General features: G+C 49.2%; 1 protein-coding gene across 2 annotated transcripts in view; it reads left to right on the top strand.

The window, feature by feature from the left end:
- SMC1A (structural maintenance of chromosomes 1A) overlaps positions 1-17,939 on the top strand; it is a 106,712-nt gene that overhangs the window by 62,504 nt on the left and 26,269 nt on the right. For both annotated transcript variants that reach the window (XM_063936589.1, XM_063936588.1), the window contains exon 9: positions 15,372-15,579. In XM_063936589.1, the coding sequence (XP_063792659.1) occupies positions 15,372-15,579 (208 nt within the window). The remainder of the gene's footprint in view (positions 1-15,371; positions 15,580-17,939) is intronic.

Here is a 17,939-nt window from a genome sequence, read left to right as displayed (position 1 = left end):
TTCCCTCACAGCTCCGCTGGAAGGACGTCTCCCTGACTCTCCCCTGCAGTCCTGCACTACAGAAACAGGGTAAAACAAGAGAGGGGGGGCACTAATTTGGCAGATTAATAAATACAGCAGCTATATAAGGGAAAAACACTTATATAAGGTTATCCCTGTATATATATAGCGCTCTGGTGTGTGCTGGCAAACTCTCCCTCTGTCTCCCCAAAGGGCTAGTGGGGCCCTGTCCTCTATCAGAGCATTCCCTGTGTGTGTGCTGTGTGTCGGTACGTTGTGTCGACATGTATGAGGAGGAAAATGGTATGGAGGCGGAGCAATTGCCTGTAATAGTGATGTCACCCCCTAGGGAGTCGACACCTGACTGGATGGTCTTATGGAAGGAATTACGTGATAGCGTCAGCACTTTACAAAAGACTGTTGACGACATGAGACAGCCGGAAAAACAGTTAATACCTGTCCAGGCGTCTCAAACACCGTCAGGGGCTCTAAAGCGCCCGTTACCTCAGATGGTCGACACAGACCCAGACACGGACACTGACTCCAGTGTCGACGGTGAGGAAACAACCGTGTTTTCCAGTAGGGCCACACGTTACATGATCACGGCAATGAAGGAGGTTTTGAACATTTCTGATACTACAAGTACCACAAAAAAGGGTATTATGTGGGGTGTGAAAAAACTACCCGTAGTTTTTCCTGAATCAGATGAATTAAATGAGGTGTGTGATGAAGCGTGGGTTTCCCCCGATAAAAAACTGCTAATTTCTAAAAAATTATTGGCATTATACCCTTTCCCGCCAGAGGTTAGGGCGCGTTGGGAAACACCCCCTAGGGTAGATAAGGCGCTCACACGCTTATCAAAACAAGTGGCGTTACCGTCTCCGGATACGGCCGCCCTCAAGGAGCCAGCTGATAGGAAGCTGGAAAATATCCTAAAAAGTATATACACACATACTGGTGTTATACTAAAACCAGCAATCGCCTCAGCCTGGATGTGCAGTGCTGGGGGTGGCTTGGTCGGATTCCCTGACTGAAAATATTGATACCCTGGACAGGGACAGTATATTATTGACTATAGAGCATTTAAAGGATGCATTTCTATATATGCGAGATGCACAGAGGGATATTTGCACTCTGGCATCAAGAGTAAGTGCGCTGTCCATTTCTGCCAGAAGAGGGTTATGGACGCGACAGTGGTCAGGTGATGCGGATTCCAAACGGCATATGGAAGTATTGCCGTATAAAGGGGAGGAGTTATTTGGGGTCGGTCTATCGGACCTGGTGGCCACGGCAACGGCTGGGAAATCCACCTTTTTACCCCAGGTCACCTCTCAGCAGAAAAAGACACCGTCTTTTCAGGCTCAGTCCTTTCGTCCCCATAAGGGCAAGCGGGCAAAAGGCCACTCATATCTGCCCCGGGGCAGAGGAAGGGGAAAAAGACTGCAGCAGGCAGCCTCTTCCCAGGAACAGAAGCCCTCCCCCGCTTCTGCCAAGTCCTCAGCATGACGCTGGGGCCTTACAAGCGGACTCAGGTACGGTGGGGGGTCGTTTCAAGAATTTCAGCGCGCAGTGGGCTCACTCGCAAGTGGACCCCTGGATCCTGCAGGTAGTATCTCAGGGGTACAAATTGGAATTCGAGACGTCTCCCCCTCGCCGGTTCCTGAAGTCTGCTTTACCAACGTCTCCCTCCGACAGGGAGGCGGTATTGGAAGCCATTCACAAGCTGTATTCCCAGCAGGTGATAATCAAGGTACCCCTCCTACAACAGGGAAAGGGGTATTATTCCACGCTGTTTGTGGTACCGAAGCCGGACGGCTCGGTGAGACCTATTTTAAATCTGAAATCATTGAACACTTACATACAAAGGTTCAAATTCAAGATGGAGTCACTCAGAGCAGTGATAGCGAACCTGGAAGAAGGGGACTATATGGTGTCTCTGGACATCAAGGATGCTTACCTCCATGTCCCAATTTGCCCTTCTCACCAAGGGTACCTCAGGTTTGTGGTACAGAACTGTCACTATCAGTTTCAGACGCTGCCGATTGGATTGTCCACGGCACCCCGGGTCTTTACCAAGGTAATGGCCGAAATGATGATTCTTCTTCGAAGAAAAGGCGTCTTAATTATCCCTTACTTGGACGATCTCCTGATAAGGGCAAGGTCCAGGGAACAGTTAGAGGTCGGAGTAGCACTATCTCAAGTAGTACTACGACAGCATGGGTGGATTCTAAATATTCCAAAATCGCAGCTGATTCCGACGACACGTCTGCTGTTCCTAGGGATGATTCTGGACACAGTCCAGAAAAAGGTGTTTCTCTATCGTCCAAGTGGATGCTGGGGTTCCTGAAAGGACCATGGGGAATAGCGGCTCCGCAGGAGACAGGGCACAAAAAGTAAAGCTTTTCCAGATCAGATGGTGTGCACTGGCTCCTCCCCCTATGACCCTCCTCCAGACTCCAGTTAGATTTTTGTGCCCGGCCGAGAAGGGTGCAATTCTAGGTGGCTCTCATAAAGAGCTGCTTAGAGAAAGTTTAGCTTAGGTTTTTTATTTTACAGTGATTCCTGCTGGCAACAGGATCACTGCAACGAGGGACAGAGGGGAGAAGTGGTGAACTCACCTGCGTGCAGGATGGATTGGCTTCTTGGCTACTGGACATCAGCTCCAGAGGGACGATCACAGGTACAGCCTGGATGGTCACCGGAGCCGCGCCGCCGGCCCCCTTGCAGATGCTGAAGTAAGAAGAGGTCCAGAATCGGCGGCTGAAGACTCCTGCAGTCTTCTAAAGGTAGCGCACAGCACTGCAGCTGTGCGCCATTTTCCTCTCAGCACACTTCACACGCAGTCACTGAGGGTGCAGGGCGCTGGGGGGGGGGCGCCCTGGGAGGCAAATGTAAACCTATATAAAGGCTAAAAATACCTCACATATAGCCCCCAGAGGCTATATGGAGATATTTAACCCCTGCCTGTATTCACAAAATAGCGGGAGACGAGCCGCCGAAAACGGGGCGGGGCCTATCTCCTCAGCACACGGCGCCATTTCCTCTCACAGCTCCGCTGGTCAGGACGGCTCCCAGGTCTCTCCCCTGCACTGCACTACAGAAACAGGGTAAAACAGAGAGGGGGGGCAAATTTAATGGCAATATCTTGATATATATAAAGCAGCTATAAGGGAGCACTTATTATAAGGCTATCCCTGTCATATATAGCGCTTTTTGGTGTGTGCTGGCAGACTCTCCCTCTGTCTCCCCAAAGGGCTAGTGGGTCCTGTCTTCGTTTAGAGCATTCCCTGTGTGTCTGCTGTGTGTCGGTACGTGTGTGTCGACATGTATGAGGACGATATTGGTGTGGAGGCGGAGCAATTGCCAAATATGGGGATGTCACCTCCTAGGGGGTCGACACCAGAATGGATGCCTTTATTTATGGAATTACGGGATAGTGTCAACACGCTAAAGCAGTCGTTTGACGACATGAGGCGGCCGGACAATCAATTAGTGCCTGTCCAGGCGCCTCAAACACCGTCAGGGGCTGTAAAACGCCCTTTGCCTCAGTCGGTCGACACAGACCCAGACACAGGCACTGATTCCAGTGGTGACGGTGACGAATCAACCGTATTTTCCAGTAGGGCCACACGTTATATGATTTTGGCAATGAAGGAGGCGTTACATTTAGCTGATACTACAGGTACCACTAAACAGGGTATTATGTGGGGTGTGAAAAAACTACCTATAGTTTTTCCTGAATCAGAAGAATTAAATGACGTGTGTGATGAAGCGTGGGTTGCCCCTGATAAAAAGCTGATAATTTCAAAGAAATTATTGGCATTATACCCTTTCCCGCCAGAGGTTAGGGAGCGCTGGGAAACACCTCCTAGGGTGGACAAGGCGCTAACACGCTTATCAAAACAAGTGGCGTTACCTTCTCCTGAGACGGCCGCACTTAAAGATCCATCAGATAGGAGGATGGAAAATATCCAAAAAAGTATATACACACATGCAGGTGTTATACTACGACCAGCTATAGCGACTGCCTGGATGTGCAGTGCTGGGGTAGTTTGGTCAGAGTCCCTGATTGAAAATATTGATACCCTGGACAGGGACAATATTTTACTGTCGTTAGAACAAATAAAGGATGCATTTCTTTATATGCGTGATGCACAGAGGGATATCTGCACACTGGCATCACGGGTAAGTGCTATGTCCATTTCGGCCAGAAGAGCTTTATGGACGCGACAGTGGACAGGCGATGCGGATTCAAAACGGCATATGGAAGTTTTGCCGTATAAAGGGGAGGAGTTATTTGGAGTCGGTCTATCAGATTTGGTGGCCACGGCTACAGCCGGGAAATCCACCTTTCTACCTCAAGTCACTCCCCAACAAAAAAATAAAAAAGGCACCGACTTTTCAACCGCAGCCCTTTCGTTCCTTTAAAAATAAGAGAGCAAAGGGCTATTCATATCTGCCACGAGGCAGAGGTCGAGGGAAGAAACAGCAACAGGCAGCTCCTTCCCAGGAACAGAAGCCCTCCCCGGCTTCTACAAAAGCCTCAGCATGACGCTGGGGCTTCTCAAGCGGACTCGGGGACGGTGGGAGGTCGTCTCAAAAATTACAGCGCGCAGTGGGCTCACTCGCAGGTAGATCCCTGGATCCTGCAGATAATATCTCAGGGGTACAGGTTGGAATTAGAGACAGATCCACCTCGCCGTTTCCTGAAGTCTGCTTTACCAACGTCCCCTTCCGAAAGGGAGACGGTTTTGGAAGCCATTCACAAGCTGTACTCTCAGCAGGTGATAGTCAAGGTACCTCTTCTACAACAAGGGAAGGGGTATTATTCCACTCTATTTGTGGTACCGAAGCCGGATGGCTCGGTAAGGCCTATTCTAAATCTGAAGTCCTTGAACCTGTACATAAAGAAGTTCAAGTTCAAGATGGAGTCACTCAGAGCAGTGATAGCGAACCTGGAAGAAGGGGACTTTATGGTATCCTTGGACATCAAGGATGCGTATCTTCACGTTCCAATTTACCCCTCACACCAGGGGTACCTCAGGTTCGTTGTACAAAACTGTCACTATCAGTTTCAGACGCTGCCGTTTGGTTTGTCCACGGCACCTCGGGTCTTTACAAAGGTAATGGCCGAGATGATGATTCTTCTTCGAAGAAAAGGCGTATTAATTATCCCATACTTGGACGATCTCCTAATAAGGGCAAGGTCCAGAGAACAGCTAGAGATGGGATTAGCAATATCTCAAGAGGTGCTAAAGCAGCACGGATGGATTCTGAATATTCCAAAATCCCAATTAATGCCGACAACTCGTCTGCTGTTCCTAGGGATGATTCTGGACACGGTTCAGAAAAAGGTTTTTCTTCCCGAGGAAAAAGCCAAGGAGTTATCCGACCTGGTCAGGAATCTCCTAAAACCAGGAAAGGTGTCTGTACATCAATGCACGCATCTTCAGATGCACCTGCGGATAACCCTGTCTCCAAGGACAAGGGTATCTCTTCTGTGGTGGTTGCAGAGGGCTCATCTATTGGAGGGCCGCAGATTCGGCATACAGGATTGGATCCTGGTGACCACGGACGCCAGCCTGAGAGGCTGGGGAGCAGTCACACAAGGAAGAAACTTCCAGGGAGTGTGGTCGAGCCTGGAAAAGTCTCTTCACATAAACATTCTGGAACTAAGAGCAATCTACAATGCTCTAAGCCAGGCGGAACCTCTGCTTCAAGGAAGACCGGTGTTGATCCAGTCGGACAACATCACGGCAGTCGCCCATGTAAACAGACAGGGCGGCACAAGAAGCAGGAGTGCAATGGCAGAAGCTGCCAGGATCCTTCGCTGGGCGGAGAATCACGTGATAGCACTGTCAGCAGTGTTCATCCCGGGAGTGGACAACTGGGAAGCAGACTTCCTCAGCAGACACGATCTTCACCCGGGAGAGTGGGGACTTCATCCAGAAGTTTTCCACATGCTAATAAACCGTTGGGAAAGACCAATGGTGGACATGATGGCGTCTCGCCTCAACAAAAAACTGGACAGGTATTGCGCCAGGTCAAGAGATCCGCAGGCAATAGCTGTGGACGCGCTGGTAACACCTTGGGTGTACCAGTCGGTGTATGTGTTTCCTCCTCTGCCTCTCATACCAAAGGTATTGAGAATCATACGGCAAAGCGGAGTAAGAACGATACTAGTGGCTCCGGATTGGCCAAGAAGGTCTTGGTACCCGGAACTTCAAGAGATGGTCACGGACGATCCGTGGCCTCTACCTCTAAGACAGGACCTGCTTCAGCAGGGACCGTGTCTATTCCAAGACTTACCGCGGCTGCGTTTGACGGCATGGCGGTTGAACGCCAGATCCTAAAAGGAAAAGGCATTCCAGAAGAAGTCATTCCTACCTTGATTAAGGCAAGAAAGGAAGTCACCGCGAAGCATTATCACCGCATTTGGCGGAAATATGTTGCGTGGTGCGAGGATCGGAGTGCTCCGACGGAGAAATTTCAACTGGGTCGTTTCCTACATTTCCTGCAATCAGGATTGTCTATGGGTCTCAAATTGGGATCTATTAAGGTTCAAATTTCGGCCCTGTCAATATTCTTCCAAAAAGAATTGGCCTCAGTTCCTGAGGTCCAGACTTTTGTCAAAGGAGTACTGCATATACAGCCTCCTGTGGTGCCTCCGGTGGCACCGTGGGATCTAAATGTAGTTTTAGATTTCCTCAAATCCCATTGGTTTGAACCACTAAAAAATGTGGATTTGAAATATCTCACATGGAAAGTGACTATGTTACTGGCCCTGGCGTCCGCCAGGAGAGTATCTGAACTGGCGGCTTTATCTTATAAAAGCCCTTATTTAATTTTCCATTCGGATAGGGCAGAGCTGCGGACGCGTCCGCATTTTCTCCCTAAGGTGGTATCAGCGTTTCACCTGAACCAGCCTATTGTAGTGCCTGCGGCTACAAGCGACTTGGAGGACTCCAAGTTGTTGGACGTTGTCAGAGCTTTAAAAATATACATTTCAAGGACGGCTGGAGTCAGAAAATCTGACTCGCTGTTTATACTGTATGCACCCAACAAGTTGGGTGCGCCTGCTTCTAAGCAGTCGATTGCTCGTTGGATTTGTAACACAATTCAACTTGTACATTCTGTGGCAGGCCTGCCACAGCCTAAATCTGTTAAGGCCCATTCCACAAGGAAGGTGGGCTCATCTTGGGCGGCTGCCCGAGGGGTCTCGGCATTACAACTCTGCCGAGCAGCTACGTGGTCAGGGGAGAACACGTTTGTAAAATTCTACAAATTTGATACCCTGGCAAAGGAGGACCTGGAGTTCTCTCATTCGCTGCTGCAGAGTCATCCGCACTCTCCCGCCCGTTTGGGAGCTTTGGTATAATCCCCATGGTCCTTTCAGGAACCCCAGCATCCACTAGGACGATAGAGAAAATAAGAATTTACTTACCGATAATTCTATTTCTCGGAGTCCGTAGTGGATGCTGGGCGCCCATCCCAAGTGCGGATTATCTGCAATACTTGTACATAGTTATTGTTAACTAATTCGGGTTATTGTTTAGGGAGCCATCTTTCAGAGGCTCCTCTGTTATCATACTGTTAACTGGGTTTAGATCACAAGTTGTACGGTGTGATTGGTGTGGCTGGTATGAGTCTTACCCGGGATTCAAAATCCTCCCTTATTGTGTACGCTCGTCCGGGCACAGTACCTAACTGGAGTCTGGAGGAGGGTCATAGGGGGAGGAGCCAGTGCACACCACCTGATCTGGAAAAGCTTTACTTTTTGTGCCCTGTCTCCTGCGGAGCCGCTATTCCCCATGGTCCTTTCAGGAACCCCAGCATCCACTACGGACTCCGAGAAATAGAATTATCGGTAAGTAAATTCTTATTTTCTCCCGGAGGAGAAAGCCAGCGAGTTATCCGAGCTAGTCAGGAACCTCCTAAAACCAGGCCAAGTGTCAGTGCATCAATGCACAAGGGTCCTGGGAAAAATGGTGGCTTCTTACGAAGCGATTCCATTCGGCAGATTCCACGCAAGAACTTTTCAGTGGGATCTGCTGGACAAATGGTCCGGATCGCATCTTCAGATGCATCAGCGGATAACCCTGTCTCCAAGGACAAGGGTGTCTCTCCTGTGGTGGTTGCAGAGTGCTCATCTTCTAGAGGGCCGCAGATTCGGCATTCAGGACTGGGTCCTGGTGACCACGGATGCCAGCCTGAGAGGCTGGGGAGCAGTCACACAGGGAAAAAATTTCCAGGGCTTCTGGTCAAGCATGGAAACGTCATTTCACATAAATATCCTGGAACTAAGGGCCATTTACAATGCCCTAAGTCAAGCAAGGCCTCTGCTTCAGGGTCAGCCGTCAGCCGGTGTTGATCCAGTCGGACAACATCACGGCAGTCGCCCACGTAAACAGACAGGGCGGCACAAGAAGCAGGAGGGCAATGGCAGAAGTTGCAAAGATTCTTCGCTGGGCGGAAAGTCATGTGATAGCACTGTCAGCAGTGTTCATTCCGGGAGTGGACAACTGGGAAGCAGACTTCCACAGCAGACACGACCTCCACCCGGGGGAGTGGGGACTTCACCCAGAAGTCTTCCACATGATTGTGAACCGTTGGGAAAAACCAAAGGTGGACATGATGGCGTCCCGCCTCAACAAAAAACTAGACAGATATTGCGCCATGTCAAGGGACCCTCAGGCAATAGCTGTGGACGCTCTGGTAACACCGTGGGTGTACCAGTCAGTGTATGTGTTCCCTCCTCTGCCTCTCATACCCAAGGTACTGAGAATCATAAGAAGGAGAGGAGTAAGGACTATACTCGTGGCTCCGGATTGGCCAAAAAGGACTTGGTACCCGGAACTTCAAGAGATGCTCACGGAGGACCCGTGGCCTCTACCTCTAAGAAAGGACCTGCTCCAGCAGGGACCCTGTCTGTTCCAAGACTTACCGCGGCTGCGTTTGACGGCATGGCGGTTGAACGCCGGATCCTGAAGGAAAAAGGCATTCCGGATGAAGTCATCCCTACCCTGATCAAAGCCAGGAAGGATGTAACCGTGCAACATTATCACCGTATTTGGCGTAAATATGTTGCGTGGTGTGAGGCCAGGAAGGCCCCTACAGAGGAATTTCAACTGGGTCGTTTCCTGCATTTCCTGCAAACAGGACTGTCTATGGGCCTAAAATTAGGGTCCATTAAGGTTCAAATTTCGGCCCTGTCGATTTTCTTCCAGAAAGAACTGGCTTCAGTTCCTGAAGTTCAGACGTTTGTCAAGGGGGTACTGCATATACAGCCTCTTTTTGTGCCTCCAGTGGCACCTTGGGATCTCAATATAGTTTTGGGGTTCCTAAAATCACATTGGTTTGAACCACTCACCACTGTGGACTTAAAATATCTCACATGGAAAGTGGTAATGCTGTTAGCCCTGGCTTCAGCCAGGCGTGTCTCAGAATTGGCGGCTTTATCCTATAAAAGCCCTTACCTAATTTTTCATACGGACAGGGCAGAATTGAGGACTCGTCCTCAATTTCTCCCTAAGGTGGTTTCAGCGTTTCACTTGAACCAGCCTATTGTGGTACCTGCGGCTACTAGGGACTTGGAGGACTCCAAGTTGCTGGACATAGTCAGGGCCCTGAAAATATGTTTCCAGGACGGCTGGAGTCAGAAAATCTGACTCGCTGTTTATCCTGTATGCACCCAACAAGCTGGGTGCTCCTGCTTCTAAGCAGACTATTGCTCGTTGGATTTGTAGTACAATTCAGCTTGCACATTCTGTGGCAGGCCTGCCACAGCCAAAATCTGTAAAAGCCCATTCCACAAGGAAAGTGGGCTCATCTTGGGCGGCTGCCCGAGGGGTCTCGGCTTTACAACTTTGCCGAGCAGCTACTTGGTCAGGGGCAAACACGTTTGCTAAATTCTACAAATTTGATACCCTGGCTGAGGAGGACCTGGAGTTCTCTCATTCGGTGCTGCAGAGTCATCCGCACTCTCCCGCCCGTTTGGGAGCTTTGGTATAATCCCCATGGTCCTTACGGAGTTCCCAGCATCCACTAGGACGTCAGAGAAAATAAGAATTTACTTACCGATAATTCTATTTCTCGTAGTCCGTAGTGGATGCTGGGCGCCCATCCTAAGTGCGGATTGTCTGCAATACTTGTACATAGTTATTGTTACAAAAATCGGGTTATTATTGTTGTGAGCCATCTTTTCAGAGGCTCCTCTGTTATCATGCTGTTAACTGGGTTCAGATCACAGGTTGTACGGTGTGATTGGTGTGGCTGGTATGAGTCTTACCCGGGATTCAAAATCCTTCCTTATTGTGTACGCTCGTCCGGGCACAGTATCCTAACTGAGGCTTGGAGGAGGGTCATGGGGGGAGGAGCCAGTGCACACCAGGTAGTCCTAAAGCTTTTACTTTTGTGCCCAGTCTCCTGCGGAGCCGCTATTCCCCATGGTCCTTACGGAGTTCCCAGCATCCACTACGGACTACGAGAAATAGAATTATCGGTAAGTAAATTCTTATTTTTTGTGGTACCTGGATGTAAATCAGAAATATTTAACACCTCTTTCATTGCCTCAATCATGCAGTGAATTTCCTTAACGGGCATTAAATTTGACTCATCGTCGTCGACACTGGTGTCAGTATCCGTGTCGACATCTACTTGTGCCATCTGAGATAGCGGGCGTTTCAGAGCCCCTGATGACTTTTGAGACACCTGGACAGGCACGAGCTGAAGACTCGGCTGTCCCACAGTCGGCATGTCGTCAAATTTTTTATGTAAGGAGTCTATACGTGCACTCATTTCCTGCCATAAACTCATCCACTCAGGTGTCTGCCCCCCAGGGGGTGACATCCCTGCTAAAGGCATCTGCTCCCCCTCCACGTCATTATCCTCCTCAAACATGTCGACACAGCCGTACCGACACACTCCACACACAAAGGGAATGCTCAAACAGAGGACAGGACCCACAAAAAGCCCTTTGGGGGGACAGAGTAAGAGTATGCCAGCACACACCAGAGCGCTATATATATATACAGGGACTAACTGAGTTATGTCCCTAATAGCTGCTTTTCAATAAAATATATATACTGCCAAATTTAATGCCCCCCCTCTCTTTTCCCTCTTACTGGTACTGTAGATTGCAGGGAAGAGCCAGGGAGCTTCCTTCCAGCAGGAGCTGTGAGGGAAAAATGGCGCCAGTGTGCTGAGGAGATAGGCTCCGCCCCTTTTTCGCGGCCTATTCTCCCGCTTTTTATGGAATTCTGGCAGGGGTATTTACCTCATATATAGCCCCTGGGGCTATATATTGAGGTATTTTAGCCAGCCAAGGTGTTTTTATTGCTGCCTCAGGGCGCCCCCCCCCCAGCGCCCTGCACCCTCAGTGACCGGAGTGTGAAGTGTGTGAGAGGAGCAATGGCGCACAGCTGCAGTGCTGTGCGCTACCTTGGTGAAGACAGAGTCTTCATGCCGCCGATTTTCCGGACCATCTTCTGGCTCTGTAAGGGGGACGGCGGCGCGGCTCCGGGACCGAACATCAAGGCTGGGCCTGCGGTCGATCCCTCTGGAGCTAATGGTGTCCAGTAGCCTAAGAAGCCCAATCCGGCTGCAAGCAGGCGAGTTCGCTTCTTCTCCCCTTAGTCCCTCGCTGCAGTGAGCCTGTTGCCAGCAGGTCTCACTGAAAATAAAAAAATCTAAGACTATTACTTTCTAAGAGCTCAGGAGAGCCCCTAGTGTGCATCCAACCTCGGCCGGGCACGAAATCTAACTGAGGCTTGGAGGAGGGTCATAGTGGGAGGAGCCAGTGCACACCAGGTAGTCTAAGATCTTTCTAGAGTGCCCAGCCTCCTTCGGAGCCCGCTATTCCCCATGGTCCTTACGGAGTTCCCAGCATCCACTAGGACGTCAGAGAAAGAGGAGTGAGAACAATACTCATTGTTCCAGGTTGGCCACGAAGGACTTGGTATCCAGATCTGCAAGAAATGCTCACAAAGGACCCGTGGCCTCTGCCTCTAAGACAGGACTTGTTGCAACAGGGGCCCTGTCTGTTCCAAGACTTACCGCGGCTGCGTTTGACGGCATGGCGGTTGAACGCCGGATCCTAGCAGAAAAAGGCATTCCGGATGAGGTAATTCCTACGCTGATAAAGGCTAGGAAGGACGTGACGGCTCAACATTATCACCGTATATGGCGAAAATATGTTGCTTGGTGTGAGGCCAGGAATGCCCCTACGGAGGAATTCCAGCTGGGCGGTTTCCTTCACTTCCTACAGTCGGGAGTGACTTTGGGCCTAAAATTGGGTTCCATTAAGGTCCAGATTTCGGCCCTATCCATTTTCTTTCAAAGGGAACCGGCTTCTCTACCTGAAGTTCAGACGTTTGTAAAGGGAGTGCTGCATATTCAGCCCCCTTTTGTGCCTCCAGTGGCACCTTGGGATCTTAACGTGGTGTTGAGTTTCCTGAAATCACACTGGTTTGAACCACTCAAAATGGTGGAATTGAAATATCTCATGTGGAAGGTGGTCATGCTACTAGCCTTGGCTTCGGCTAGGCGTGTCAGAATTGGCGGCTTTGTCACATAAAAGCCCCTATCTGGTTTTCCATGCGGATAGAGCAGAATTGCGGACCCGCCCACTATTTCTGCCGAAAGTGGTTTCATCCTTTCATATAAACCAACCTATTGTGGTGCCTGTGGCTACTACTGACTTGGAGGATTCCGAGTTACTTGATGGTGGTCAGGGCTTTGAAGGTTTATGTAGCCAGAACGACTAGGGTCAGGAAAACAGAATCTTTGTTTATCCTGTATGCTTCCAACAAGCTTGGGGCGCCTGCTTCAAAGCAAACTATTGCTCGCTGGATCTGTAACACGATTCAGCAGGCTCATTCTGCGGCTGGATTGCCGCTGCCTAAATCGGTTAAGGCCCATTCCACAAGGAAGGTGGGCTCTTCTTGGGCGGCTGCCCGAGGGGTCTCGGCATTACAGCTTTCCCGAGCGGCTGCTTGGTCAGGTTCAAACACTTTTGCAAAGTTCTACAAGTTTGATATCCTGGCTGAGGAGGACCTTGTGTTTGCTCAATCGGTGCTGCAGAGTCATCCGCACTCTCCCGCCCGTTTGGGAGCTTTAGTATAATCCCCATGGTCCTTACGGAGTCCCCAGCATCCACTAGGGCGTTAGAGAAAATAAGATTTTACTTACCGGTAAATCTATTTCTCGTAGCCCGTAGTGGATGCTGGGCGCCCGTCCCAAGTGCGGACTTCTGCAATGCTTGTATATAGTTATTGCTTAAATAAGGGTTATGTTATAGTTGTATCAGGGTTGATCTGATGCTCTGTTGTTGTTCATACTGTTAACTGGGTAAGGTTATCACAAGTTATACGGTGTGATTGGTGTGGCTGGTATGTATCTTGCCCTGGTTTATCAAAATCCTTTCCTTGTACTGTCAGCTCTTCCGGGCACAGTTTCTCTAACTGGGGTCTGGAGGAGGGTCATTGAGGGAGGAGCCAGAGCACACCAGAATCTAAATTCTTTCTTAAAGTGCCCATGTCTCCTGCGGAGCCCGTCTATTCCCCATGGTCCTTACGGAGTCCCCAGCATCCACTACGGACTACGAGAAATAGATTTAGTGGTAAGTAAAATCTTATTTTTTCCAGAAAAGATTGGCCTTATTCCCGAAAGTACAGACCTTCCTCCAGGGTGTTATCTGCCTTAAACCTCCTTTTATCCCTCCTACTGCTCCTTGGGATCTGGATACGGTTCTAACGTTTTTGCAGTCATCTTTATTTGAACCACGGTGGAGTTAAAAATTTCTTACATGGAAGGTAGGTTTGCTTCTGGCCCTGGCTTCGGTGCGGCAGGTTTCTGAATTAGGAGCTCTGTCGTGCCGTATTTAATATTTCATGAGGACAGAGCGGAACTACGCACTCATAGATAATTTCCACCTAAGGTTGTTTCAGCATTTCACCTTAATCAACCTATTGTAGTCCCGGTGATATCAGGAGATTCTCCTTCTTCCAGATCCCTGGATGTAGTTCGGGTTTATGTAGTGTTTATGTAGACCGAACAGCTGACTTACGCAAGACTGACACTCTCTTTGTTCTCTATGATGCTGCCAAGCCTGGTTGGCCGGCCTCCAAACAAACTTTAGCTCGTTGGATTGACAAGCTTATCTTGCAGTCTCTCTTCCTCCACCGACTTCGGTTTTCAGCCCACTCCACTAGATCCGTCGTTTCGTCCTGGGCGGCTGCTAGAAGAGTTTTCTCTGATGCAGTTGTGTAGAGGAGCAACTTGGTCGGGGAAACATACGTTTGTAAAATTCTACACATTTGATACCTTTGCAGTGTCGGCTTCTTGGTTTGGCTGAGCAGTGCTTCAGGACTCTCTGCGCTTTCCCGCCGGTGTTGGGAGCTCTGGGACGTCCCCACCGTAAAGATCCTCCAATGTCCCCTAGTGGATGAAGGAGAAAACGGGATTTTGGTACTTACCGGTAAATCCATTTCTCCGATTCACACTGGATGTCCTCCCAGCGCTGGCCGTTTTTTTTTTTTCTTGGGTTTTGTTCTTTTCTTCAGGTTAGGAGATTGTTGGAGAGTTCTCTCCGGTTCAGTTGACTTTTGACAATGACTGTTGCGTTTGGTGTTGTTAACCTTGTTTTTTTACTGTTTCTCTATTTCACCTCCTCCTCTGTTGGAGTATGTTGAGCCGTCTCCTCTCGATCTCAGTTTCCAAACTAGTCTGTAGGGGGGGCATAGAGGGGAGAAGCCAGTCACTATTCTAAACAATTTAAAGTGCCAGGCTCTCACTGGACCGCCAGCTATACCCCACTGTAAAGATCCTCCAGTGTCCCCTGTGGAATTGGAGAAATGGATAGACTGGTAAGTACCAAAATCCCGTTTTTAAAGCTTATCCAACTGATCGGTCCTGAGCAGTGTCTCTATACTAGCACAAAGTATTTTTAGCAGTCTGGTTAATTTTGGTCTTTCTAGATGAAATACTGTAGTGCATTGAATTGATATGTAGAGTGAATAGTGATTTGTGAACACAGTGTTTTGTTACACACCTGCTTGAAAACCCTTACACGTAGAAATAAATGTAAAAACAATTCCAAAAGTAAAAGCTTGTTTTTTTTTCTTGGTTTTTTTTTCTCCCATAATAAAATATCTCTGGTATTGCCATATGTTTTCTCTCTGTGGCAAGCCCCCGACATCTGTTTTTTCACCTCTGACTATGTATGTCATATACGTTCTGTGGCTCTGAATAGCTAGAGTGTACAAGGGCCCTGATTGTGTGACGAAGCTGAATTTACTAGTTTAGCCCTCCACCTTCTATGGGGCCCATGGTTTGACTTTTATAACACAATGGTTGTTATCCCTGTAATACAGGCAATCCTTGGAAGAGCAGAAAAATCTGGAGGAGACCTTAACGGAGGAGGTGGAAATGGCTAAGAGGCGCATTGACGAGATTAACAAAGAGTTGAACCAAGTCATGGAGCAGCTAGGAGATGCCAGAATTGATCGACAAGAGAACAGCCGACAGCAGCGCAAAGCTGAGATCATGGAGAGCATTAAGAGGCTGTACCCCGGGTCTGTGGTGAGTGTTGTAGGGTCGCTGCCCCAGTGGAGCTTATTTTTGGAGCATGGGAGGTACCCCCGCCCCCCCTCCCCCAAGCATGGAGAAAGTAAGGAGATTTTTGTCTTGCCTGTAAAATCCTTTTTTCGGAAGCCGTGGTGGACACTGGGACTGTGGGGTATGGTGTATGTGATATATAAATAATATAAAACCGCGCTGTGCCTGGGATTATTGTGCTTCAGCTGCTCTGTGTGTAAAAATGCTTGTAAGTGGGTATAACAAAGCGCTTGGATATGTGTAAATGCAAAAATGAATGTAACCATATGAGATAAATGGCTATATTGTAACCAGAGCAACAATATAAAAAATGGTGCAATACCTGTAAATAAAAAGGGTTAGTTAAAAAACAAAAGATTCTGATGTTTACAGCCCTTTTGTATTTTTACTGAGATCTCCAAACGGTGTTAAGGATTGCAGGGGTTCCGTTTTTTTGCCGTGCAGGCAGGTCCGTATATAGATAGTCCCGAATACCTGACTCTCCCTATACTACCAACCTTGTAGGTGGTGACGTCCGTCGTCCTCCGGCTGGTTCCCCCGCTCCGACTTGTTCCTTTCTCCGGCCGCCGCTCACTTGCGCTGTGCGGCGCTCGGTGAGTCCTTGCTGTCCCGATCTGTGAGGCGGCTGCAAAAACGGCTTCCAGAGGGTCAGCTGCGTGCTGGTGATAGGAAGCAAATGAAGTAATAACTTTGTCTTTTGGAGTCCGTTTTCCCAGTCTTTTCTCCGACGCGTTTCAGGCACAAAGCCCTTAATCCATGATTAAGGGCTTTGTGCCTGAAACGCGTCGGAGAAAAGACTGGGAAAACGGACTCCAAAAGACAAAGTTATTACTTCATTTGCTTCCTATCACCAGCACGCAGCTGACCCTCTTGAAGCCGTTTTTGCAGCCGCCTCACAGATCGGGACAGCAAGGACTCACCGAGCGCCGCACAGCGTAAGTGAGCGGCGGCTGGAGAAAGGAACAAGTCAGAGCGGGGGAACCAGCCGGAGGAGGACGGACGTCACCACCTACAAGGTTGGTAGTATAGGGAGAGTCAGGTATTCGGGACTATCTATATACGGACCTGCCTGCACGGCAAAAAAACGGAACCCCTGCAATCCTTAACACCGTTTGGAGATCTCAGTAAAAATACAAAAGGGCTGTAAACATCAGAATCTTTTGATTTTAACTAACCCTTTTTATTTACAGGTATTGCACCATTTTTTATATTGTTGCTCTGGTTACAATATAGCCATTTATCTCATATGGTTACATTCATTTTTGCATTTACACATATCCAAGCGCTTTGTTATACCCACTTACGGGTATGGTGTAGGAGCACTGCGGGCACCAAGGAGTTAAACTTCTGCAGAGTGCGGCAGATGCTCCTCCTCCCCTAAACCCTGCCTGCCCATGGGAAGCCAGCTGTAACTTAATAAGCCTCAAGAACAGGTACCGGAGAGAAGAAACCGAAAAGAAAAAGGACCGTCACACACATACACACTGTACTGCCGCGGTCAAGAGAGTCATGGCACGGTGTGCCAGTAGAAAGGACACCTCAGCAATGGAGCGTGCGGGCGGGCACCCAGTGTCCACCACGGCTTCCGAAAAAAGGATTTTACAGGTAAGACAAAAATCCCCTTTTTTCTGTCAGCCTGGGTTGTCACTGACACTGTGGGATGTCCCAAAGCTGCACTGAGGACACGACACCCAAAGGCCACATCAGCTGAGGCGAAGGTGTCAAACTGATAGAATTTGATGAAAGTGTTTGCGAAAGACCACGTAGCCGCCCTGCAAGGCAGTTCAGCAGAAGCGCCGTGGTGAACCGCCCAAGAAGGGCCAACCGACCGAGTGGAAGGAGCGCTGACGGATGCTGGAATAGGCCGCCCAGCCAGCAGATAAGCTTGTCTAATGGCAATGTGGATCCAACGGGCCAAAGTTTTAGAAGCAGGCCAGCCACGCTTGCAGACATCATATAGAATGAAAAGGGAGTCCGATTTGCGGAAGGATTCCGTTCTGGCAACATAGGTACGGAGAGCCCGTACAACATCAAAAGTGACCAAGGACTTCTCCAGAACATCTGTCGTGGTGGGAAGTAAGCACGGAACCACAATCTCTTGATTGATGTGGGACCTGGAAACTACTTTAGGAAGATAATCAATTCTAGTACGTAGGACTGCCCAATACGAGTGGAAAACTAGGAAAGGAGATCTGTGAGACAGGGCACTCAAGTCGGAAACCCGGCGTGCCGAAGCAATTGCCAACAGGAAGACAGTCTTCCAAGTAAGCCAAGAAAGGGCCACAGAATCCAAGGGTTCAAATGGAGCCCGCTGAAGCATCTGG

The sequence above is a fragment of the Pseudophryne corroboree genome, chromosome 8, assembly GCF_028390025.1.
Source record: "Pseudophryne corroboree isolate aPseCor3 chromosome 8, aPseCor3.hap2, whole genome shotgun sequence".
NCBI lineage: Eukaryota > Metazoa > Chordata > Amphibia > Anura > Myobatrachidae > Pseudophryne > Pseudophryne corroboree.
Note: the sequence above shows the minus strand (reverse complement) of the source record. Positions and strands in the feature narration are given on the sequence as shown.